Here is a 27,699-nt window from a genome sequence, read left to right as displayed (position 1 = left end):
ATTTGCAATATGCGTCATAAACAGACTTAATTAATAAAAAATCTCATTAGTTTCAAAAGTATTTTGTAATAAAGTGACCTAATTTAGAAGTACTTTATATTTTATGTCAAAATATATACTAAATAAAGTATAATTACAAAAAATACTCTGCCAATGTTAACTTAAAAGGTTAATCAATACATCTACTTAAAATCAATCAAATGCGACGGAACACGAAAAAGATATAGTAAAATGTATTCAAGACTACACTTTTTTAAAGACTTTCTTGTTCATTTACCACAAATTGTATTTTTTGGATTCGGTCACTTTCATTCTAAGGGTGCGAAATGATTACCACCTTAAACTCTAGGATACTTACTTATGCCCGTTTTCACCATCAGTCCCTATTTTTTAAGTGACCCCTATGAAAACAAAATGCCTGTTATGTGTTACCATAGGGATCACTTAAAAATAAGGGATTGATGGGGAAAACGGGCATTAGGCACTTTCTACTGTGTACAACTTGTGAAGACGCTACTAGAATAATAGAAGCAGTTTCTTAGACTGAGAGGTTAGTTGACTATAAACTATTATCATTCACTAGCGGCCGCCCGCGTCTTCGTACACGTGGTTCCCGTTTTACCCCCTTAGGGGTTGAATTTTGCAAAATCCCGTCTTAGTGAGCACCTACGTTCTAAAAGGAACTCCCATGCAAAATTCGAAACCCCTAGCACTTGTAGTTTCTGAGATTTCGTGATGAGTGAGTGAGTCAATCAGTGACCTTTCGCTTTCATAGATAAATTAACTTAGTCACAGGAACAGGCAAGTTAATGGTGAACTCTACATCTGTCCAAAGCTGCAGCCAGTTGCATAAAAAGAAAAATCCAAATGAACCCATCAACGAAGATCACAACAAACAAATCCCCAAGACAAGTGTCGGGTTACAGGCCCACCAGTGGGCCATTAGCGGTCCCGTGGGACCACGCCCTCGTATCACGGTTGATAGGTTTCTAAACTAAGACGAAAACTGCATTTATTTCAAAAATAGACCTAAAAGAAAAAGAAAATTTAAACTGATTTTAATCGTGTAATTCAATCGTTATTCTAGGACTCTTGTTTTGGTCATAGTTGTAATTTCTGCAGTCTGTACACCAAAGGGCGAAAAGAAATTAATAAAAATAGAAAATATTATAACTAGATTCCCAGACTTAGGTCTGTTTTGAATTGGAAACCAGGCCTCATGACTTAGGTACTGAGCATTATGTTTGCTCCTACTAGTTAATCTGGCTTTTAACAGTTAAAATAGACGAGGCAATCTTGACACTTACGCCCGTACAAACATTACTATGAGGTCTCACAGTGCGCGTGGACGCACAAGGTGGCACACGAACCAATCACAGAGCTATTCAACGCTGTGCGTTCGATTTGCTGCTTCACTTTAGCAGGCATGTGAATACGGGCGTAAGCACTACACACAAATTAATAGGTGCCATTTCAATTAAAACCCCTTTTGAATTTACCCACAAAAATCACCACCAACAGCGAATTCTTGCACTTTCTTACACTATCAAATCAAATACCCCTTAATCCCTACCCCATCAAAAACCCATTCCCCCTTAATGAGCGTATCAAGTTACTCCTCCGGGAGTGAGGGCGTAATTGTTTGGCGGCCTGTAGGGACTCTTATACGGTATTTAGTTTCGAGAGAAAAGTTCCACGAATGTCTAGCATTGTTGGAAGATGTTGAATTTGAGGATGAGTATTAAATAGACGTGGCTCATTATTTAAATTGTGGTAATAGTCTTTGATGACAAAAATGTCTTTTTAGGTCACTTTGTTTTGCTCCCATTTGATCCTCGAAGAGAAAAAAGTGCTTCGGACAGCTAGTAATGCTAATAGGACAGGCTTACAGCACGTTAAAATTGCCCTGTCACAATTTTTTTAGGAAATTAAATCAATAAGTTTTTACCTATGAAGGTACTTTAAAATGATTGTTTTAGATATTGACTTGTTTTTGTCATTCCTAAATCTTATTTCATTAAAATAATGCGACAATGATTATTATTTATATTATATTATAGTAATTTGATTGGAAAAGATAGACCAAGAACAAAACGTATTTTCTTTATTAATACCTACTTTACTTTTTCTATTACCCCCATGCATACCAGTTACAAGCTGCCAGTCAGTCACAATGCTAGCCCAACAATACGAGCTACATTTAAAATTCGAAATAGAGACGTTCCAATTTCAAAGACACCCGAAAAAAAGTTCTCCGGTGCTGCCAACTGTATTTGGTGAACTGTCACATTGGACAAAGGAGGATGTTGCCCCGTCGGCCTAAACATGCGTGTCCAATAACAAATTATATTTTTTTGGACAAAATAAATATTTGATGGGGACTCTAATATGTTTCTTTTGTAAGAGAGACGTTACGCGTAATTTGTATAAAATTTTGAAGCTTTCTTTACAATTTTGATAAAAACGTTAAAACTATCTTTTAGTAAGGAAAAATTATTTCTACTCTTATACTACTAGGTGGACCGACGATCTGATAAAGGTCGCGGGAAGAGCCTGGATGCGGGCAGCGCAGGACCGTTCATTGTGGAAAACCTTGGGGGAGGCCTTTGTCCAGCAGTGGACGTCATTTGGCTGAAACGACGAAGGAAAAATATTACTTTGCTTGAATCCATAATAAACATTTTTACAACAATTCCAATTAAACTGTTATCGTTTTATTATCACACATGTGTTCTAGGAAGTATTAATTTGCACATAATTTTATCTGAATCAAGATTTTATTTATCATCATAAATATTGAACAAAAACCCTGATAAACATTTTTCAACATCATTTTAAAAATTTCTAGATATTTTACTGTTCATCGTCAAGTCACGCTTCTGAGCAGCTATAACAAGCTGTGTAAAGTATGATAGTGCAATTAGCTTAATATTTTGCATATTTAAATAGTTACTTAAATAGTATTTTTGTAACTGTCGTACCCAATAAATGAAATGAAACAAAGTCAAATGAAAATTCACTCTCCCAGAACTTTTGGGGGCGTAGTGTGAGTTTACGTCAAACGCATCGATGTCGACTGCGTATAAAAGTGACATTAAATGTTTGACAGATTGTACAGCGACCCCAGCGGAAACTTTCAAGAACTAAAATTTCATATACGAGCTCACTAGTGACGATGATGTGAACTCACACTAAGCTCGCTCTCTATTCGCGTTCGTAGACGTCTAAAACCCGGCCGTTTCCAATCACTGAAAATCATTCACAAAAACTCCATTGAGGATCTAACCCTAAAATTGCGACAAAGACGCTAATTCAAGGCGTGATAATTGTTGGCCGGGCCGCATTGTCCCGGATTCCTCGCTTCACCTCACACTATTAACTATTCTGTACGCCCCTGTTGTGATTTTTTCCGAAATTTCCGAGTAACCATTTGTCGACACCGCAGACTGACGTTGTCGGCACTTTTTGTGTAGGTCTTTGTTGGGATGTCGCAGTTGGGAATGTTTGCAAATATGGACGAAATTATAGTGGGACGGTGCTGAAATTAGTTGTTGAGTGAGTGATAGGGAAAATGGGTGGCAGGTGGGAACTGTACGTGAAATGAAAGATGTAACTGCTAACAAGAACAATTTAGTGAAAATATTTTTTATGAGTCGGTATTTAATACACTGCAATAATGCTGATACTATTAGAAAGAAAGAAAGAAAGAAAAAATATTTATTTGGTACTAAAATAATGATACACATTGACATTAAAAAAAAAGTAAACTAAAACATTATTAAAGTATTACGCACACCTAACTAAATATTACAGCGTCTTATGTAGTTTTAATAAGAGTAAGCTATAAAATACGATTTGTAAGCACTATTTAATAGTCTATGCAAATAAAAAAAAAATGACTTTGACTTTGACTATAAGAGCAAAGATAAAAAGGTTTGTATTGATGATGATTTGATGCCGCCGTCTCTACATTTTCAGTTTCCATCTTTCAGCTATAATACACTCGACGTCAAATAAATCGCACCTGCCGCGACAAGCATTTTCAAACGTATGCATCCCCACTTCCCACCAATATTGGTACCATTTAAAAGCCTAGTTCTAACCCTCATTTCATTAAAGGAAAGGTTTTTACCCCAAAAATGTGTCTTTAGAAGGATCCAGAGTCACTTCTTCAAAAAATAGGTAGTTACGCTAGAGCCAACTTTTATGGCTATAAAACTGTTAAGTTGGGTTTAATTGCTATCCATCTGTTAAAGAGGACACGTGAAATCATTATTTGGTTTTATAACCATAAAAATTGCTCTAATTGATCCCATAGGTGGGCCCAAAGTGAAGTATTTTTTCAAGTCACATTTATGGTATATGTTAATTATTTATTAAGAAATTAAATGTGTTTTTCTTTAAGGATATTTATTGGGCTTTCAAATAATACCAATATTGTTGGGGTACCATGATTGTGTCAGAAGAAAATCGTTAAAGTTCGCGTCGCGGAAGGTGCGGTTTATTTGATGTTGAGTATATTAAGTAGACTTCTGATCATAGTCTAGTTTCTTTAACTGCTTACCAGAAATTATTAATTAAATATCTTGCTCATGAGTAGGAAAAGGTTTGATCCCACCNCGTCCTTTAATATTATAGGTAAACATTTTTTTTACGATATTAAACACATCTACCTTTAAAATGGACAACGAATCAGAATTGTTTTAATAATAACTTAACCTTAGCGAACCTCACGATATAATAAACGAAATGAACCAAATTCATATTACACAACATTCAACTTAATCGACGGGGTCTAGAGAGGAAAAAAATTCTGGACACCGCGGTGCAGAAAATCGACGCTCAAAGTGCTAGCGCCATCTAGCGGTGAGCGGTACAGGCGAACACCACGGTGCCGGTGTGGCGCTAGTAGTATTGATTATGAATGTGGTGTTACTCCAGATCTTCGATTTTCCTAGTTTTTATAGTTTTCCCTTTATGTGGCCATTAAACCATAACTCTTTACCAAATTTCAGCTCTCTGAGTTTATGGGAAGTACTAGTTCTATTTTGATGATCATCAGTGAGTGAGTGAGTGTCATAAATGCGAAACTTTGCTTTCATTTAACTTCGGAACTAAATGACCTACAGACTTGAAATTTTGTATTTTAAGTATGTGATTATAGCTTACTAGGTGACGAAAATTTCTGCGTTCTGGTCTTATCCAGAGGTTCTCAAATAGGGGCCTGAAAATGCGACGAAATGGTTCCAGTAAAGGATGGTACGGCAGTGTTTGCTTCGCGCTCGACTTGGCGGGGGCACTGCCGTGCCCCCAGATACCATTAAACTCCTCTGATAGACATAAAGGAATGATAGACAGATGACCAGAACTCTGAAAACGACATTTAATCTAGCAAATTAGGATATCAATGAACTATTCAATTAGCTACGAAATCAATGAATAGTTAGACAACTTAGTTTACTAGAAAATGACGTCAATATGTTCTTCTTAATTACCACACATACTTCCTATGTGAGATCTGCGAAACTTTTGGGAATGCAATCCTTTTAATTTTTTGTATTTTCTTAACGTTAAGAAAATTAACTAAACGCTGGTCATTTGATGTATTTTCTGTGTCGAAGAAAATCTCTATCGTGTGCCTTAAAAATTCCAAATCCAAACATCTCACGTCCCGCCAATTTGTCACTGACAGCCACCGCAGCCAACTGCGCAAACAAAATAATTGAAGGGCGCGAATGTTTGCGCGCGAACAATATGGCGGTGTTTGCGAACGTTATTTATGGCGTTCATTGCTGTGCAAATAGATTTCGGGAGTTATTGACACCATCGTTTATGAGGGTGGCTGCTAGTTTTGTTGCTTTAATTTTTTAGAAATTGTAGTTTTTAGAAAGACACAAATCGCAGAGCTCTATTCAACGCTGTGCGTTCGATTTGGTGCTTCACTTAAGCAAGGATGTTGTAAATACGGGCGAGTGTGTTTACCATGAGTTTACATAAGGCGTGCTCGATAGCGACTACGTAAAAATATTGCATGAAATGTATGACAGATTGTACAGTTTCTTTTAAAAACTAAAATCTTCTAGATTTTTTGACGCACTCGTTAACGATGACGTTTGATAATATAACTCACAGTTACGCTACTGATAATTTTATTCTACGTGGGTGTGGGTTTTTATTTACCTTTTTAGTCGCCAACTAACTGGTATGCGCGTTTCTTCACAATTCTTTTGCTTTTAAAGAAAACAGAAGATGTAAGTTTAACAAAACCCAACATTGCTTTATCTGTGCCAAATTAAAAACTTGTTCCCGTCCGTGGAAAGAGTATTGACGCGAAAACACTTCAATAATGCCGCTGCAGAGAAAAAGTAAAAGGGACACGTCCCTTGGTTACACAATCGAACGCCTTTTCAAAAATTTTGCCGCCAAAATCTGAGAATTTTCTCGAGCGAAAATCCTTCGTGGATCAACCTTGCGAATTTATACCTTACTCCATGGAGTTACAAGTGTGACTTGAGTGGAACTTTTTTGGGTTCTTCAACATAGATACTATCTGAGGTTTAGGATAATCTTTTGTTGACAGAATCAAGGTGCGCAGAGAAGTACAAAATGTGGTTTCTTAGAACTGACTCGAAGAAAGTGACGATTTTTTTATATTAAAAAAAATACGTGCAATGAAAAGCAGACTGAAGTTGTCGAAAAAAGTTTTACTTTAATATTTTTCTCAAATACAAGTGACTCATTCGTGCCAGCTATTTTTGAGTTTGTAAGTAGGTATCATTTTTTCATGATCTTTCTCCTGAAACGTATTTATAATAGTGATAATAACAAAACAACTACATTATGTATATTAACTTATCTATAAATGTTAAGGTTATAAGTTTTATACTTTAATAGAAGTCATATAGGAGTAATGTAGTATGAAAAAATTGAAAATTATAATTTCTCCTAAAATAAAGCATAAAGTGACTGGCCCTTTTAGACATAACATAATTAATTAATAAACTATAATTTACACTAATAAAGTATTCAAAAGCATCTTAAAAAAGTTACGGACAAAATGACGTCGAAAATATACAGATTTTTATGGAATGACCCATAACTGTATGTATGGGGATTTAAATTATTTATTTAACTCACAATCACGTTCACTTTTATTATTGAAAAATGTAGAGTTAAATAAAATTCTCAGAGAATTCAATTGGCCTGTTTAATTCCCAATAGAAAATATTCTCTATTCAAAAATAAGCATCATTTTTTAACCACCCGTACCACACTGTCCGTTGCGTATCATGCCAATTTTTTCGCCTCCTCAAATGTCATCACTTTGATATTGCTCGTCAATTTTTTCGTGCACAAAGCCCCAGCCCCTCGATTGGCAAAGGAATCTCAGGTAACAGCCAACAAAAAAACAAACGTGACAGAATGTCTGTAAACACGTACCTACACCTAAAAAAAGGTATCCGAATTTTGCAATACGAATTTCGAATCGTTTGTGACGAATAGAACGTTCATTCAGTTTTCAAATTTGGAAGGCGTTCCGCGCGTTTGACTTCGCTTTTTTTCAGTGTTGCAACAGCCCGTAAAATTGCCTTCGAACCGGGTAATTGTAAAATAGTTTATGATTGAGGCAAAAAATGATATCCATTGCTGGTAATGTGAACCGACGCGCGTGCAATTGAATGCAGAATTATTATGGACTGAATGAGGCGTGGATAATTACGATATTGAGCTCGATAAGATACTTTTTACGAGTTGTATTACACGTAAATTACAATAGAATCAATAGAAGAATACACTGAAGAGGTCGCTTATGAAAACAATGAGTTGTTAACGGTGTTTTAACATCGTTTTTGTAATATCTTTCTTATAACTTTATTACAATTACTTTTATGTAACCGAAAATCATTCTACAATCGATAAGCTACCCAAAAATGGCAATTATTAGTCACATGTTGGTAATATTTACCAAACACAAATAATGTTCATTCGTCCTGTAAACGTGTTCAGCATAATACGCTTGAAAAAACCTAGGCAACTCTTAACGCCAAAAAATTTTGATCATCATCACCATTTCAGCCACAGGACTTCCACCGCTGAACATAGGCCTCCCCCAATGATTTTCAGATTGATCCGTTGCTAGACTTATCTCCTTCCTGCGACCTTTTTGAGCTGTCCATCTTGCGGGTGGATCGGGTCGCTGCGTTTTCCGCAAATATTTTAATGAATCTTTCTATTTGTTCCAGACCAACCCACTATGCATCGTTCGCTGCCCGCTCCTCCCTCGGCACAATAACGACCGGCCTCCAAAATGTCAATACACACACGCAAAAGGTGTACACGGTGACTACGCTTCGCGATGGCGTTACTGACGAACTCGGCGTCGGCGACGGGGCCCACGGCCACTGGGCCCGCGGCCCCACAGGCCCACCATTCCACCACGCCGCTACATCACTATTTTCACTATTTGAAGCAGCCCTCGCCGCTTGCGCAGAACCCCTATGCGCATCATTCGAGCGCCCACCACATGGGCATGGGGCCGGGCCCGTTGGGGGGCCTGGGCCCCTTCGGGTTGACCCACCACGGGTTGGAGGCGGTCGGATTCCCGCAAGGTAAGCCTTTTCTTTCATTATCAGTTTTCTTATCTTTGAATTTTATAGGACGATGCACACTTATCAACGGATCGTAACCGTATCAACTTGAGGCGGTCAGTATTCTTTGTATGAAAGTCCGTACTGCAACCCACACTTATCCGCACCGTAACCTAAACGCCTCGCCTCGCCGCGAAAGGCGATACGATGTTGATCCCTTTCCGGGTTGATAAGTGTGCTATAACCTTATTAGGTACAATAATTTCGACAAATTGTGAAGATCTCATGCTAACTGTGCATTTAATAACTAGATTCTGCTTCAAGAAGGCATTCTATCTGGTCCTTTTCTACAAGGGAAAGCTTTATGACACTTCTTGAAGAAAGGGACGGACAGTCGCCATGCAGTTTATGTAACTAGTTTCATTTGTATTGCAATAAAATACTTATTTGTGTAACTCGAATCAGCAGTGATTCTGAACTGCTGAGTCAATCAGTCATCAATCATTTTCAGACGTACTGTAAGCCTAGTTTCATTGCTGAGGCATACAAATCACGACTACCTTTATTCATTGCTGATTCAATACATACCTAGCTTTATGATCTGTATGACTTTATGTACACAAACTGTCATATTGTATATGATCGTAATGGAGACTCCAAGTCATACTTATAACTACACTCCTGGAAATCAATTGAGCGAATAACTATATTGGTGCAAGTTTTCAATAACAGCAAGCACGTTTATTCATACTTCGATGTTGTAATTAATGTGAAAGTTTGTAGCAGTTTCTCTGATCTTTACAACACTAATAACTAGTTAAAGGTACTATGGGTGTTATACTAAAGAACAACATTATGAATAGTAGAACTATTTTGCTTTTGTAATTACTTACTTAAAACACACACAAAGTGAAAAGAACTGACTAACTTTGAAGGTAAAAAAATATAGATACCAACATTCTTATGAAATTATGAACTTTTGTTCCAAGGTTAGTGTATGTCCCTACGAGTAAGTTTAGATTTATAATTTAGTGTGCTTAGTGCGAGTCTACACCAAAAGTCATCGTTAGCGACTGCGTAAAAAACATGAAATGTACAGCAGATTACTCACTAGTGAGCGCGTTAAAAAAAAATGAAAATTTTAGTTCTTGAACGTTCCCGATAAGAGCGCTGCTGTACAATCCGTCATACATTAAATGTCATTTTTTCGCGCTCACTATTGAGGAGGACGTTTGATGTAGGTAAACTCACACTCAGCCCACAGAAAGTATCTACTAGGAACGCTTCACTAACGGATATCAAGAACTAAATCTTCATAGATTTTTTGACATATTCGCTAGTGACGGTGCTTAATGCAAACTTGCACAAAGCACACAGTTCGTGTGTATTTAGCCAATATTTTGACCATAAACGTACGGCACTTAAGGCATGTAATCTGCCAACTCGGTCCTCAGGCCTCACAAGCTCCTCGGGCCTCTGAGGCTTAGAGACCTATTAATATTCTACACAACTAAGATTGTTTTCGCTTAAGGCTGTACAGTCATGAATATTCGTTCAAGAATGAAGACCTTGAGTCAAAATTAATATCAGATGCTTCATAGTTCTCTTAAGCCAACATTGAAACATTGACGAAAGAACATGACGTGTAACTTACTTAACTAATGTTGAAACATTATTTGTTTTGGATTTTTAATCAAAATTACCTTTTTAAACGGTTTATTTTCACTTTATCATTTAAGTTTATTACCGTTCTATAGCGTAAGATCTCTTTGTCATAAAATCTTTTACATTTGCGATATAACTGACAAAGATAAAACAACACAAAACAAAAATGAACCACAAAAAACGGTTAATTACACAGGAAAACTTCGCGAATACCTATTCTTTCCTTTATCCATTAAACGCCCAAACGACTCCATTTCGAAAATGGAATCGGGAGTACCAACCTGACGCAACTAACAAAACAACGGCGAAAAGCATTGCATAATTTACGTACCAAGAAGACATCCTTGGAAATAATCAAAACATCCCAACCACCCCGGTAAGCGGCTTATTCCCCCTCCAGTGTTGCCATGCTACCCCAAAACGCGGGAGAATCGGAAGTCGACGCTTGTTAGTTGTTCTAATTAGTACGCTCGAGTTTTGATGTTTCGCATGTGGTTTCGATTTTTAAACGCATTTTTAATCTACAATGAGTTCTATTTTCAAACAAGACTAACGTCCGTATTCACAAACATATTACTATGAGGTCTCACAGTGCGCGTGGACGCACAGGGTGACACACGAAACAATCACAGAGCTCTATTCAACGATGTGTGTTCGATTTGCTGCTTCACTTAAGCAAGCATCGTTTGGAAAGCCAGTTTTGCAGGATCAAGTAATGCAGGGTCCCGAAAACTGGATTGTTGTTTGAAATTCGAATTCCGAATTCGAATGGATCGGTTTTTGCAGGACTCTGCAAACGGGATATTCGTGTAAATGGTAATATTAAAACACGTTATTACTACTCAATGTGATCCTGCAAATAACAGTTCCTGTAAAGAACGGGAAAGAGGTACCTAAGATAAATGTGCATAAAGGTAGCCGATTATTTATGAACAAAAATAAAACACCTCTGTCCACTTTTCATGGTAATATCCTCATTTACATTTCCTTCGCCATCCATTAAAGTTTAAAAACCAGTAGTCTTGCCATCATGACAAAACTTTTTTCTTCCATAAGTATACGCAACTTTACAATAAATTCAAATATTTCTTTAGTTAATTTATAAATATCGTCTGCAGTTACTACGTTAAGTATAAAACTTTAAAGAAATGTCAATGAACTGTTTTTTATTCATCCAAAAAAAAACGATACATTAATCGTTTTAACAACGCATGGTTACTTTCTTAGCCCTTTGTAAAGAGCACGCATTGCATTTTCAAAAATGGAATCCCCGTTCTGAAATCAAAAGGGGACTTTTTCTCCGAAGAGGCCGGATTAGAGCCCTTGTAAGGCAGACGTTCGGAAACCGAGTAGTGGGGCCATAGATACGGCCACAGATATCGTGTGCTGAAACGAAATTAAAAAAAGATAGTTGTCATTTTTGCCGCCAAATGAAAATAAAAAAAAGATAGTTTGACTTACCGCTGAATTTTTTAAATTAAAAAAAGATAAGTTTGACATTTTCCATTCGTCAAAACCTCATTTCAGCGTAAAATTCTTAACTTTAGCTTTGAAATACTACATTGGATCGAACTTTGGTAAAGTTATTATGCGGGCAGGGTCTAGTCTAGAGTTTTAGACTGAACAAGATGCTCTTACACTTTGGGGTGTACTTGAAGCAAATACACATCTACTGTTTGTTAGTTAGTAAGTCCAAATATCAGGTCACCACAGTTAGTATTTTTCAACAAGTACCTACTAAGTACATATAGAGCTTTTAGAAATGTATCGAAATAACGATGAATATACTGAAATTGTATACCTATCTTGAGAGGAAACAGGGTTTGGTAAACACAGTAGGATATCCTACAGCAAGATATAGCGAGGACACACATCTCAGTAGCATTTAGAAGAACCCTGGCGAGTAGATGAGGTGTCCTGACGATGGTTTTATTGTCCATAGACTTCATACCATGCTTGTAGGTTTAATAATACTCGAGGTTATCATAAAAACGTTAATAATACTCGAGGACCATTCACTGTGGAAAGCCTTGGGGGAAGACTTTGTCCAGCAGTGGACGTCGTTTGGCTGAAACGAACGAACGAATACTCGAGGTTATAACACACTTTACAGAGTGCCATTTCTAGGTAACACATGAACAGGGCTTGCCTGCTAATTTTACTTTTAAAAGGTAAACCAAAACCATATTTATGGCAAAATACGTTGGGCCCGGGCCGTTGCCCTGTCCTTTCTTATAAAAAAATAATAATCCGCAAAAGGGTTGGTACTCGTTTGGCACAAAAGTCTGCAATATTTGAACAGTGTGGAGCGGAGGTTTCTTGTGTACCTTATGCTCTTAGTTTTAAAGGTTAGAATGTCTGCCAGTTGTACGGAAACCTTCAGGTAGCCTCCTAAACCTGTCTATGTGACGTTTATAGTTTGTTTGAATACAGCAGGAAAGGATATGAATCACATCCTTCTTTAGTTTTGGATTTACCAGAAGTCCTGTTTTCCTTTATTTATGAAATTACGTTTTCCTTTTCCTATAGTTTTGCACCCCGAAACCAAGAAAACCGCGTCTATCATCAAATACTCAACACTGAAAAGCTCGATTCTAAATCAGGCCAAGATTTAAAAGCATTTCATTGGTTGAATTTCTCTACATAAACTGCCTGTATACATAAGTCTGAATCAAGTTTTGAGGTCGTTCCATAATACAGGCTTTCATGGAGTGGATTGTATGAAACTGAAGCCGATGGCCTAAAAAAAAACAAAAAATAATCAAGAGAAACAATCAAAATCTTAATTCTAAACTTGATCAAGGAGGCCGTTCTGCTGGACAGTATCAATTACACAGGCCTGAAACTTACTTAGGTTCCTTGCGTTGTCGTAAGCAGATTGTCATTTTCCGTAAATCAACATTTTCGTTTGATTTTTGGAATCAGACTGAAATAACTGCATCCAGCGTTCCAGCAAACCAATACCAAACAAAATTAACGGCTCGCAACCTATTAGATTTAAAGTCCAATACGCATTTAATACGGGAATAAAATTAATCCGCGACTTCCATTTTTAATCCCTATATCCGTCTCGCTCCCACTCGTTTATCAACCGGCTAACGCGGACCCGCTCCCTCGCAGCGCGTAACATGGCAGCTGGGCGTTCGTTTTTTGAAATTTATTTTTTTCATTGTGTTTCACTTTTTATTGGCATCCCTTAGAATTTTATACGGCCAGTTGCTTTTTTAATCTGTCGACGGTATAATTAATTGATTTTTTGTTCTCTCTTATTTTTTAATCTATTTACGTTGCACAGAATAAGGAAGCCGGATCTGTTGCAAAAAGTTGTAACTTTTTACGTCAAAAATGAATGGTTGACCTTTACGACCTTATTCTTCACACATGCTCTAATAAAGTGGTTGTTTTTTTATAAATTATGTTTTTATACCAAAGTACACTGTTTTTAACCGACTTCAAAAAGGAGGAGGTTCTCAATTCGGTTGGTATATTTTTTTACTACATATTTAATAATTTGACTGATTTTTTGTTTAGGTAGGTTGGACATTAAGGCTGGGTTGCACCATTTAATTTAACTTTGACAAACGTCAAAAATCTGTCATACAAAAAACACCGGTTAACGTTAAAATTCCGGCCAAAGTTACGTGGTGCATCAGCCTAAGTTGTCATAGTATCAAAATACAAAAACCAGGCAATCAACAATACTTATAAAGATATCTTAAGCCTTAACAGCTATTAATGCTCGTAGCAGCCTACATTTTTTTTACTGGGCAAGAAATCTTGACTTTTTGTTTTCAAAACGTGAAGGTGCTTATCATAAACTATAGCAAAAAACTGCATGTCATTGTGTTACGGAATGTGTTTTAAATGAAAGACAATTTGACACCCCATACCTAGATATAAAGCCTAACCTGACACCTCTTAAACCCTCTTAAATACGGATTAAAACTCAATTATTTCTGCACTGAGCAAAATTAAGCGGTAGTAACGAATATTACTAGTAAAATAACGCTTCTTTAATTAATTAATTCTGTTTTTACCGTATGGTTTCAAGCCACTGAAATGTCAAACCTCTAACCTTTTCAGAACTGTATGGGTTACTAGAGAATTCTCAATGGAATTGACTTGATAAATGATTCATGATTCATTTCAGAATCTCAGAATGATTAAATCCTGACTATCTTAACGAAAATAAAGCCACATAATAGTGCAGTGAATTTCCAATTTGTGTAACTCAACGTCGAATCTAACACCTCTATGTTGAATTCCGAACTCGTCTAATACTGGATCATAGAAAACAACATACAATTAGAAGGTTTTTGAGAAAACTATAGGTAAACCATTCCTTTATTTCTGTGAACGACCTTAAATCCACGCGTCGTAAGCCGGACGGAAGGAATTTTTTTATGGTTTTTTTTATCCACAACGAGGAAGCTCTTGGCCTGTATCTCACCTGATGGTAAGAGATGATCAGGCCGAAAGTGGAAGCCAGCTTCACCTGGAATCCTCAACCACTGAGGAACTGGCTATCTTACCTCTAACTGCCGGAACACAACAATGCTGTTAACATTGTTGTTATGGCGACAGACTTAGGTAAGATGGTGGTGGCTAGCCAGGCGGACTTAGAACAAGCCCTACCACCATCCAAACCGAACAGAAAAATCTGCCCCCACTGGGAATCAAACCCAGGACCTCTGCGTCTGAAACAATGAGAAATTAGTTCCGTTACTATTTATTGCAGTTTAATGTTGTTTATTACAGAACTTCGTTCCGTAAGCTCCTCATTTTTGTGGGCCTTGCAAGGCTTCCCTGGCACAATGACCTTAATCAATATCGATTTTCGACGGCTCAGCTGATATGCATCGATCTATTGACATGACTGTGTAGCATGTTAGTGTATAGCTGTACCATAAAACAAAGTAACTGTATGAAAAATCTTTACATTTTTGTGAAACTAGCCTTTGCCCGAGGCTACGCCCGCGTATACTTCGATTTTTCATACAAATTCGTTATTTCACACTCGCTTCAGCCAAATGACGTCCACTGCTGGACAAAGGCCTCCTCCAAGGTTTTCCACAATGCACAGTTCTGCGCCGCCCGCATCCAGGCTATTCCCGCGACCTTCACCAGATCGTCGGTCCACCTAGTAGGAGGCCTGCCCACGCTACGTCTTCCAGCCCGTGGTCGCCACTCGAGAACTTTTCTGCCCCAACGGCCATCGTCTCTACGAGCTATTTATTTCACACTAGTTATCCCAATCCCAACTTCCCAACTAATATTATAAATGCGAAAGTAAGTCTGTCTGTCTGTCTGTCTGTCTGTCTGTCTGTCTGTCTGTCTGTTACGCTTTCCCGCTTAAACCTCGCAACCGATTTTGATGAAATTTGGCATAGAGATAGTTTGAGTCCCGGGAAAGAACATAGGATAGTTTTTATCCCGGTTTTTGAAACAGGGACGCGCGCGATAAAGTTTTTCTGTGACAGACAAAATTCCACGCGGGCGAAGCCGCGGGCGGAAAGCTAGTCTACAATAAAAATATTGCTTCCTAATCCTCTTCCAACTCTTCTAAAAAATAAAACCTAATATCATCTATGATACAAGTAAACCTATCTTTAGTTGCAAAGTAAAATATTGTTACGGATAGTGAGACAGTTCAATCTCTCTTTGAGTCGACATTCATAATGTCGGCTTCTATTGATGCAAACTATAATTATTAATCTAAACTTTAGATAATCCAAATACATAAATACCAAATGCGTCGTTAGCGGGTTGCACCATCCTATTTTAAGAAAAGTCAAAAGTCTGACAAACTCCATACAAAAAAACACCAGTTATGGTTAAAGTAAGGTGGCGCAACTCAGCCTCAAACTTGCTATATGTCAATAGGCCTTTAACATAGAGCAAATTTGATAACACTTGAATACAGTCGTATGTTTAGATAATACAAATATACTAATACCAAATGCGTCGTTAGAAGGTGTCGGGCTGGACAAACAAACAGACACCCGACACCGGATTACGATGTGAGGGCTCTATAATCGATACGATGCCGATGGCTTCTCGATTGTTGCAATCGTAGACAAAAGTTGGGTAATAGATTCGTTAGTTGGACACGAGTACTGGGCACAGATAATGGCATGATGAAATGAACACTGTGTATTCTATGTGCTTTTAATTGATGTGATTTCGCCATCAAAATACCTATCTGGTGAAGTACCGTAGTAGTAAATTAATTTTCTCCAACTTTCTACTGTGTTTATTATAAGCAGAAGTATGGAATCAGTCTCTTGTGTTTTGTTCCAAGTAAACTAAAAAACTTTACGATAATCTAAGTATCTGTGGTATCGATTTAAAGTTTTAATTGGTACCATGTTTTATTCAATCTTCGTAGTTATTTAGTTCTAAAGATCACTCGAAACGAATAGGGTGATTTCATACTTTTGCTCGTGAGTGTTGTAATTATTTTTTAATACATTCTGTAGTTCCGTAATACTTGATTTAGGTCTCTCTGAGTAGTGGTCAATTGAAACCTGCATCAAAGTATTATTCTGACTCCTGTCCGCGCCACCAAGTATTACGTCATCAGCCAGTCGGCGGTCTTTGACTTGCATGATGGATGACTCACAAGTGATACGAAACGAGTGCCTCAGAAATTGTGAGGCACTCACTTCTGAGTCAGAATCGTAGTTTGGCACACCTTGTAGGTACGTATGTAAGGGTCAGAAAATAAGAATATACTGGGTATTTTGTTACAAAATAGTAGGGATGTTATGGATATGTAGTTTCGGTTATGGATACGGTTACGGATATTAGAATAATATTATACCGGTTTCGGTTACGGTTACGGATGTTTTGTTTTCGGATATCCGAAAGTTTCGGTTACGGTTACGGGTATCAATACTCAATCGTATCGATATCCATAACATCCCTGCAAAATAGCATCAACTTAGGTATAGATAAGATGTTAAAGCTTCATGTGCTTTCGCCTCTATAGGTACCGCCAAAGTGTTTAAATTCAGATATCCACATTGATAAAAGCTAAAGGTCACTGATTGACTGACTCACTCATCACGAAATCTCAGAAACTACAAGTGCTAGGAGTCTCAAACTTTGCATAGGGGTTCTTTTTAGAACGTAGGTGCTCACTAAGACGACATTTTGCGAAATTCAACCCCTAAGGGGGTAAAACGAGACCACGCGTATGAAGTCGCGGGCGGCCGCTAGTATTCAATATTTTCAGATCTGAAACGAGGATTTCAGAGCAGAGCTATATGAAATTACTTTTGTACGGACGACAGCACATCTTCAAATCACTGTAGCATCATTAAGTCGTCGTATTAAGGTCTTATTTGCCTTTTCCTTTTTCATACTGTATTATTTCCCTTCCCTGGCTTTCCTACTTAATTAAACCTTACATATTTGTTTAAATAAGATTAAACGAATTGATCTGTCGATGTCACTTAGCCAGAAGACTGCCTAAACAATCACCATTATCTTACCTACATCAATTGCGAAGATTTCGTAACCATTTTGGACGCAACTCCTACAACAAACATTATAATTGTCTTGCACAACGTTTTCAACGCGCCACTTCATTTTAAATCAACTGTACGTATACTCCTGATATAAATATACGTCGGGCGCGTGAAATTGGGGCCAGAACGAGTCTTGTATAAATTAACTATCATATTTTATCAGCCGCTCTGGTAATTGTTCAGAGGCGATAATACCACCTCTTGTGATATAATTAACGTATTATTGACCATGATGATATTTTAAAATGAAAATTGACGAAAAGTTATTTTAACTGAGCTTAAATTGTGGAATTACAATGAATTTTTCCTGACATACAGCTAATCGCTATTAGATATTATTTAATTAAGCATAATAAGATTTGAACTTTCTTCTCTTGGGGAAAATTGTTCATTTGAACAGTAATCCTTTTTGTTTCGTGCTTACATAAAAGGACATCCTGTATCGTCATGTGTTTGTACAGGGTGTCCCAAAAAGTAGTGTCAAGCCGAAGCTCAGAGGTAGAGCAACACTAGGGCTATCCTAAGCATAGCTGATTCAGAAGTATTTACATCCATAACACGAATGTAAACTAATATCCTGTATGTTGTAAAAAAAAACACTACTTTTTGGGACACCCTGTATAAAAAAATGTTCATCCAAAGTCATATTGTAGAGTAAAGAAGATTGAGCAATGTTTCAAATAACCCCTGATTACAACAAGTTCCATCTTTTACATCTAAAAATAGCCCGCTACCATTTCAAAAAGCAAACAGAAAAATAAATAACCGACCACAAATTACAGCTCTTAATACTTCTGCCTCCATAAATTATATTAAATTTATCATTTATGAATTCCAAGTCCCAGAGTTGCTACCGTCGGTTCCTTTGTCGCGCCGCCATCTTGAGGTCGTATTTGTTTTTTTTCTCAACTTAATGCAATGCTCTTGTCACCGTCAGCCGTTATCTGTGGTACGTCATTGAAATTTTTAAATTTCGCTACCACAGATAACCGTATTGAGCTCTCACAATTATCTATGGTTTGTCGTACGTTAATGGGTTTTTGTCTATGGTGACAGGTTTTTTGATGAAACATTTATGGTGGGTTGGATATGTTTTCTAGCTTACTGTAAGTATAGGGAATCTTTATTGATAGAAACTTTAGTTTACAAGACAAAAGATAAGTAGTTACAGAAATAAAGTAGGATTTGTCGTAATGAATGCTAAATAATGGATTTAGACCTTGATTACCGTCATTTATCAAACCTAACATTTATCAAATATCGAAGATAGTAACTTAACAACTATTAAAACACTTTAATCATTAAAAACTTATGAACATTAATAGAAAAAAAACTTAAATTAACAATTATTTGACTACGAATTCATCTGACGCGTTTATGTCTTTTGTATGAAAATCAAAATAAAACTAGTTTCTTTGTATTTTCAGCACTTTAGTTATTAAAAAACATACTGATTACCTGCCTATGATTAAAGTATACAATTTACTTGAAAATCAACGACTTTTATTTTAAAGAAAGAAAGAAAGAAAAAAACATTTATTCGATAACTAATAAGTACAAAATACAATGGAGAGAAAAAGAAAAAAAAATGCTGTCAAAGAGTTCACCCACTCAGTATCATCTTGACAGTTGACATTTAACCGCCAAGTGCCAAGACACTGGTTTTCTGGCGGTACAAAAAAAAAAACAAAAATTCCGTTTTTCACAGTCAGAAAAGTTTCGTAATGCTTAAGGCACTTATGCCCGTTTTTACCATCAATCCCTATTTTTTAAGTGACCCCTATAAAAACAAAATTCCTGTTACGTGTTCACTTCAAAATTAGGGATTGATGGTGAAAACGGGCATTACACTCTCAGTATCTCCAATAAAAACCAAACACCCCATCATTTTCCCAAGAAAGCCAACCCATCAGGGTGCAAACTCGAGAACAACGCCCTAATTGATTAACTAAACAGCGTGAGAAATCCGACACTTGTGTCAGTGTTGGTCCGTTAGACCCCCGCTGGTTTATTGAGTTCGGATTGCGCACGGCTGATTTGCAAACTCTTTGGGAATTTTGCAGGATGTCGCCAGATTTTTAATGGAGAATATCTTGGGATTTTCGTGGCGATGGATGTATAATTTTAACAATATAATATGTATAATGTTCAATAGCAATTACATTTACAATAAAATTTCAATATAATTTACAACTAATTAAACTATTTGTACTAATTTATTAATTAAATAATGTTAAAAGCAAATATTTCTTGATCATGAAAATTTTACGAAATGGAGTTTATTTTTCGGTGTGAAAATTTCCTATTTTACTTTGAAAATCTGTAGTAGTATTTGGTAGGTACGAAATGAATACTTTTTAAGAATTTTATTTATTTTATTTTATTAAGTTTTTTAATAGATATGCGTCAAAAATGGTCATGTTTTTACACTTTTGACTTCCTTTATGATTAACCAACAACTTTAAACAATTGTTTATTTTATTACGTACCACAAAATAAAAACAAACAACACCATCACGTCCGCACCTACATAAACATCAAAGTTTATTTTGCTCGTCTAAAAAATCAAAACCCCCCGTTGTTTTCGTGGCGAAATTGTCACCGTGTGTAACAACACTTGTGTCGCCGTGTGAACTGGCAGGCTGCATTTGTTTATTTATGCGATGGGCCTGTGAGACCAGGGGGTAGGTATAGGGTTAGATGAAACATTGCGTGTTAGGAGGTTTAGAAGCGAATACTGTTAAATGAGTTTAAAACATGATGTAGAGTTAAGTGTTTAAGCGAGGGAGTGTAAGCAATAAGCAATTCCGATCTGTCGTCGTAAACAATGATATTTTCATGAAAATCACTATTTTGAAGTGTTTAAGCTTAAATTGTGTGGCACTGGCCGCAAACTAAAATGCTTTCTTTGGATTAAAGTCTTTAGTCATTTATAAATGGGAAAAGTGTCTCAAGTATATCGGTTCTTCCCAGTTGTCACCACTAGTGTAGTTCCCACTATTAAGGATTAATCTACTGAATGGTTTTTGATTAAAGTTGACATGCCTGTTTTAAAATAAAAAGAAAGTAGAAAAATCTCTGAATTTTAAGGTATTTTCACCTTTAAGGTATTTTTGTTTTCTTTAAGCCACAATCAGTGAAACTTGAAGAAATTAATCACTTCTAAACCTTTAACAAACTTAAACTACTAGCTTGAAGTCATGTTCTCGTGAAGTCAGGAACTTTTAAAAAATGCGTTTTATTGTTAGTATATGTAATTGGAAACTTACTTGTGAAGAAATTAATAAAGATTTATTTATTTATTTATTTATTTATAACTACATGTACTTAATACAGGGTGTTACACAAAAACAAGGTTAATCCAAGCAAATCCACGGTTTACAAGTGCTGGATTAATCTTTTAGTAAGAATACAGCTTTATCGACTTTAGTGTTTTGGTAATGAGGAAGTTTTTTAAAGTAAAGTTTTTGATTGGCACTGAGCGTCATCAATTGGATATTTTACATCATTTACCAATCATTATAAGGAACAACTTAAAAAAAATATAGTTGTTGCATTTCACGAAGGTGAGTGAGCTTTACATATTGTTTGGTGGCTCGCTACTGCTCGTTTTTCAAATGTTTTGATATGTAGAGATTACACTATCGTTATGTGCATGTACACGTACACACACAAGTAAAGCTCACTCGCCTTCGTGAGTTGCAATAACTATACCTGAAAGTAAACACTTGAATATTGAGAAAAGAAGTGTAGACATTTTGAAATCAATGATTACAATCAGTGCACATTACAATCAAACGATCACGATAACATCAACAGAAACATTTACCTAAGTGTTTTAGAAGTCAACATCAAGGGCGTGCAGTGTATTTAAACAGATAGATAGATAAATCATTTATTTTGCAATCACTTATTACTTACCCACAGTTAATAATAATGCTAATAATAACAGTTAATAATAATAGCAGCTTAACAATAATGGGAAAACAGCAGGTGATAAAGTTAAGCACATATAGAACAAAATTGGAAAAATGCTTTATATAATAGCTTTATTTCTAAGAACTCTCTCTCTCTCTGTCTGTACTACACAGACAAAACATTTTCAGCGGCTTCTGCACTAAACTAAAGCTTATAGCGCAGCTGTCAAATAAAGATGATGAGGTGTGCCGCAGCGATGCAAAAATCAAAAAGCAGATAGACAATTTTTTCACTTTCCGCAACAATTTATTGTTCCAAACAAATAAAGTGTTTTCCTGAGGTGTGAAAATCAAAAATTTTCCCCGTTCCGTCCTTTAGCCCTACATCAACAGGCAAACACATTTGCACTGCCAGGGGCGGCACACGCCCGCCTAATTGCAAAGTCAACACGTTTTGTTGTTTATTTGTGTTTTTTGGTGAGTGCACCGCTAGAGGGCACAAGTACCCTCCCTGGAGGTCCGATAATATATTTAAAAATATGAAAAATTACTGGAAGAAGACCTGTCAAAATTTTATGCACGCAGCTAGACAAAGATATGCCTAGTTCTGAATTTTAGGTAACTTATGCCCGTTTTCACCATCAATCCCTAATTTTTAAGTGACCCCTATGGTAACAAATAACAAGAATTTTGTTGTCATAGGCGATTAGGTGATTTTGTGGCGTCGAACCTGGGACCAGGCATATGGCTAAGCAATGCAATCGTACAGGAGGGTACAAGGAAGAGGGGCAGCCACATTAGGTAACACAGAGTCGTTCAGGAGAGTACCAGGAAGAGGTGCAGCAACCGCAGTTAAGGAACGGCTGGGACGAACAAGGATAGGCGAATCCAACTCGTGAGCCTTGACAGGGATACGCTGGTTAAGGCGACCCTTTACAAGGCTTGGGAGCCTACGGGTGACGAGCTATTGGACGTGGAGAGGGTCATTAATTATACACATATTTTCTACTTTGCCGAACATTTGCACGAGAACAGTTTGTCCAAAACATATGAATTTGGTCTTATTTAATGCAAGATTAAATGCCCTTCAACCGTCAGGAAGAACACTTTTCGATAGGGTCAGTCCTTCACGCGGTATAACCGGAAAACCTAAAAAGCGCCCCTTTCGGGGGCCCCCACCACTTAAGCACAACTCCGTCGAAGTCTAAAACCTAGGAGAGTCTTAATGGGCAACCAATGAAGCCATTAAAGCAATAAAATCTTTTGTAGGAATTATTTCCGATTTAAAATCTAATTCTTCTGGACTATATAGTCTAGCAATACATGCCTTTACCATAGAGTATAGAGAATAAGTACCCACAGTCAAAAGCAACTTCGCGCAAAAATGTGATGATTTATTCATTGAACTGGGGTCGGACACGTGGCGACATCTCCCACGTTCATTTGAAACGAGTGCTTACGTTTGACACCGAACTTTTGTTTGTATTTGAAATTGCCATCACAATCTAATTCAAAAATGGTTTAAGTTGCGACTAGTTTAACTTCATATCATTATAATTTGCCTCTGGTAGCTAGAGAAGGACTCTAAATGATCATGATAATTAACTTCAGTCATTTTATCAAATACTTGCAAGTTCACCCTCAATTTTAGATAGAAAGGTAAAAGTACTGATGTTCATCAATAATAATATAACCCTCGCCTTTTACTGTCTGTTGATAAGATTGTCATCATAGAGTAGTGAAAAGATTAAATTATTGCTTGGTAAAAAAATCATAAGACGCAAAGAGTTTTGTCCATAAGATCTATTATATTAGATAATTTGAAAATACATTTTTTTTGCATTAGTCCAAACAAAAAAAGATAATTTTGATTTGATTTATTGAAACACTTTTCTTAAAATTTTCCCTACTACCTCCCGTTGCCATAGCAACATCTAATCACTAATCCAAAAGCCACCAATACAGTTATCAGTCCTCGCCCACCGTGGGACGCACGTGTCGGTCACACGTCTGTATTTGTGGTGCACTTCGCGCCCGTTAGAGGGCGTGGGTCGGAAGTATTAGTATTAGATTAATTGGGAATCTATTAGAAGGATAAATATTATTATGCACTTAAGTTATTGAGAAGTTGAAGACACTTGCAGCTCGTTTATAAAAGTCACACTTAGGCCGGCAATACACGGACCGCTTGAAGCAATCAGGGTCGACAGCTTCAAGCTGCGACTGCACAGTGAACTGCAGAGTTCTATGGACGCACATACACGAACCGCTCGAGCAGTTGCAACTGATTTTTTGTGTGGAGTTTGACAGACGTTTGACTTCTGTTAAAGTAAGATGGTGGAACCCAGTCTTAATCTCGTGGGAATAGACAATGCTCTATAAAAGATTCCCACCTCTCGTTCCCACCGCTGCAACTCCTGTGTAGCCAGGATCTACAGCTTGACCGCCAATAAAAACCCAACCGAACCAAATACGATCTAACAAAGTATCTAAAGATTCTTCTTTATTTCTGGAAGACCAAAATGATTGAGGGACAAGACCCGTCTGCCCAGCGTGGGGATTGTAGGCCAAGTCCTCCATTTGCCTCTTTGAAATTAGAAAGATTCGTTCTCCTGCAGTGGAGAATAAATGACACAATGATGATAATGACCTTTTGAGCATTGGGCTCCATAAAATGGCATCATCGTCAAAATTCCTTTTCATCACTAAGTCGTTCCATTGTTTGTAAAACGATGATACCAAAGTTTTTCTCGCTTAAAAATAAGCTTACAAAGAACTTATCCATTTTAAACAATATTTTACCGATCATAAAATAATAATTAACAATAAAACCAACAAAAGAACCTACCCGAGAACCGAATGCTTATCTCTCTCACCCAGTCCTACGGTAGCTTGTGATAAGTTAATCCGTGACAGAGATAGCGCGACAGGCTGTCCTTATCGCGCCAACTAAACAGTGATTGGGCACTTTCTTTTGTCTGTAGATTAAAAAACTTAGGTACCTATTCTACCTCTGACAATGGACTCTACAATGTTTACAACCTTTGCTTTTTCTGTGAAATAAAAAGAAATAAAGAAATAGTAATGATTTTAAATTTAAAAATAGACAAATTTAAAGTCATATTTTTTTATTTGCAAATAGCTAGACATAGACAAAAGACACATTTGCTGAGCTAAATACAATATTAACTATACTATATCGTGTAAATTTTATGATAAATACTTATGTATGTTACTGTACTACAAATATTAGTCTGTATACCATGTCAAATTGAGTTAAATAATCAAAAATACACATGAATCTAAAATACCCTATAGATGTCAAACCAAACGCCCTAGCATTATATTGCCCAATGTAGCAAACGAACAATAATTTATTAGATAAATTTCAATTTACTGACAACTCGGTTAGCACCCCTGCGACAGTTCTGGCAACATTATCGTGGTAATAAAAACTCATTGCGTGCCTACTATCAATCAAAATTGCACCCATAATCTATGACATTAAAGGCGAAATTGCTATGTCACAACCGTCACTGTCTATGGCCAACTCTATTCAAACAAGAATGCACTCAAATTCTATAAGTATACGGTACAACTTAGTTTGGAAAGCACAAACTTGGCATGTTTTCCACGCTAATCTGTGGCGAGTCCTCCCCCAGTGTTGCCAGCAATTAATGTGTTAACATGATTTATAGAGGGACGCGAGCTTGCGCTATGTGGATGGCAACCCCAGTAAGTGTTAATTTTATTTGTTCAACTAGCTCCTGAGGCGTGAAGAACGTATCAATGAAATAAATTAGTGTTGTTTACCCTCACTATGTGGGAGGGTCGTTGGGACCCAGCCTTGCCATTAAAACTATCCTAATACAAGAGAAAATCTCTTACACTCTCGTTCTATGTATAAATAACCAACTGCCTTCTTTTAGTTAAACTTTTCTGTATAATCTTTACTTCAGCCAGTAGAAGTCCTACTAAACTAAAGCTGACTAAATAAGACTAGAAGTTAGAAGATTAAGGAGTTAAGAAGACATTCATCCAGTCTCTGATAGCTACCTTCTAGATAGAGGTGGTCTTTGTGGCAATTTGCCATGCCAAAGAATGCTGCTGAAAAAATGAACTCAATAGCATGCCCTGGGGAAACCTTATTAATCAGCAAGACTAATGCCCGTTTTCACCATCAATCCCTAATTTTTAAGTGACCCCTATGACAACAAAATTCATATTATGTGTAACCATAGAGGTCACTTAAAAATTAGGGATTGATGGTGAAAACGGGCATAAGATGGACAGACAAATATTACTATGATAAGTCCTTTTGAGCTTGTAACGATAAATTCATTAAATGCATCCCTTTTCTTATCCAGAACAACTTAACACGTACATCAAATCGCTACAATACAACGTAATCGAACCAGAAAACTAATTTTCCTAACAACGTTTCCCCCAAGAAACTCTAGCTCCGGAATCAGTTCATCTAATTGAAAGTTTGCCCCTCAGGCGCAACGCAACCGCTGATCTAAAACAACAATCCGGTTTAAAATCCGAACGCCGCCATTAACGCCCCTCGAGGACTGTCAAAGTGACAGTTGACAGCCCGCCATTCTGTTCGCACTTCTTAAAACGCACCTAAAGCAAAGGCATAAAATCCAAAATGCATGAAGTTGTGTTGTTTTGCCCGCAGCTGTGTGTCTCCCCTAAGTATTTTACAGGTCATTAAAAAAGAAGCGAGGGATGCTCAGGGGTCAAACACCGTGAAAAACGGGAAAATAATTTGTTGTCACATTCGCTATGAGGGCTTGTTTATAAATGAAATCGCACGAGCGGGAAATGAAACATAAAATACATTGTTCAAAGCCTTGGCAATTTTTGAAGAAAAAGAACTCGTCTGGGAGAGCTTTTGGTGTTAAATTTTCAGCCACGGTTTCAAAGGTTTTTACTGACAGCCAAAATAAGTGATATTTATGTAGGTATCTACAAGATTTTCAGTAGCTCAAAGTACAAAATCAGTGTTCGAGAAATAATCGCTTAAATCCTATGTAATTGCAGGTACTTATCGTGATAGCTCAATGCCAAATATAATTGATTATTTATCTTATCTGTATTTATCGCTATTTGTAAAAATCGACTTAGTTGAACACCATAAATAACTACTGAAACAGGAAAAACTGAAATGTTCGAATTTTATTAAATTCTATTTCAAACCCCTTCGATATTTAGCTTAGCCACAGACTTTTAGTCGACCGATAGTTGGGACACACATTGGTATCGGCAGATTCTTCATACAAATTAGAATCGGGCCCAACTATCGGCCGACTAAAAGCCTGGTAGTCTGCGGGCAGTCTTATAGGTAATATTAAATTAAAATCACAAAATTGTCTTAAAATAGATAACATGCATAATGCAGGTTGTAGACCAAGAGCTAGCTATGTTAATCTAGCTTAACTCGCATAGCTGTCGCAGTTTTCCACAGTTGTCTTTTTCAAAACTATGTCAGCTATTGCGAGCGAAGCTAAACTAACTTAGCTCAGCTTTCAGTCGGGTTGCCTTATAGATTTGTCAATATTCCAGCCAAACATAAACAAGATTTCATTTTCTGCTCATTCAAAGTCAAATCTAAACAAAAATTATGTCCCAAAACCAACAAATAAGGTGTCTCAGACGGCTTACGCATTTCTGTCGTGTAACTACAGTTGAACCGATGGAGTGGACGATTATCGACCACATCTAAAACCTTCGGATCTTCGATAGCCCGTAACGAGATCTACAAGAATACACCATTAGCGGGCATAGACAACCACGACCATAAACAAGTATTACTCGGTAGCTATCAAAAATCAGCCACAGATAATATCGAGCGCACTCTGAAAAAAGTCCCGCGTGTCGTACGGATTATGCCCGGGCCCATTGTGGGCATAACAATTGAAATCTATCCGTCCCACTCGCGTACCCCATTTCTATTTAGGAGGGAAAGGGACAGATGTCGTTCTATTTATT

The 27,699-nt window shown here is 37.0% G+C and overlaps 1 protein-coding gene across 1 annotated transcript in view; it reads left to right on the top strand.

Moving 5' to 3' along the window:
- oc (homeobox protein OTX2) overlaps positions 1 to 27,699 on the top strand; it is a 60,433-nt gene that overhangs the window by 17,159 nt on the left and 15,575 nt on the right. The window contains exon 2 of the mRNA XM_028322480.1: positions 8,244 to 8,609. Within this exon, the coding sequence (XP_028178281.1) occupies positions 8,357 to 8,609 (253 nt within the window). The 5' untranslated portion in view covers positions 8,244 to 8,356. The remainder of the gene's footprint in view (positions 1 to 8,243; positions 8,610 to 27,699) is intronic.

This window comes from Ostrinia furnacalis, unplaced genomic scaffold (assembly GCF_004193835.3).
Source record: "Ostrinia furnacalis isolate ACB-3 unplaced genomic scaffold, ASM419383v2 OfSCF7650, whole genome shotgun sequence".
Taxonomy (NCBI): Eukaryota; Metazoa; Arthropoda; class Insecta; order Lepidoptera; family Crambidae; genus Ostrinia; species Ostrinia furnacalis.
The sequence above is the reverse complement of the archived record's forward strand: the minus strand, read 5'-3'. Positions and strand labels throughout refer to the sequence as shown.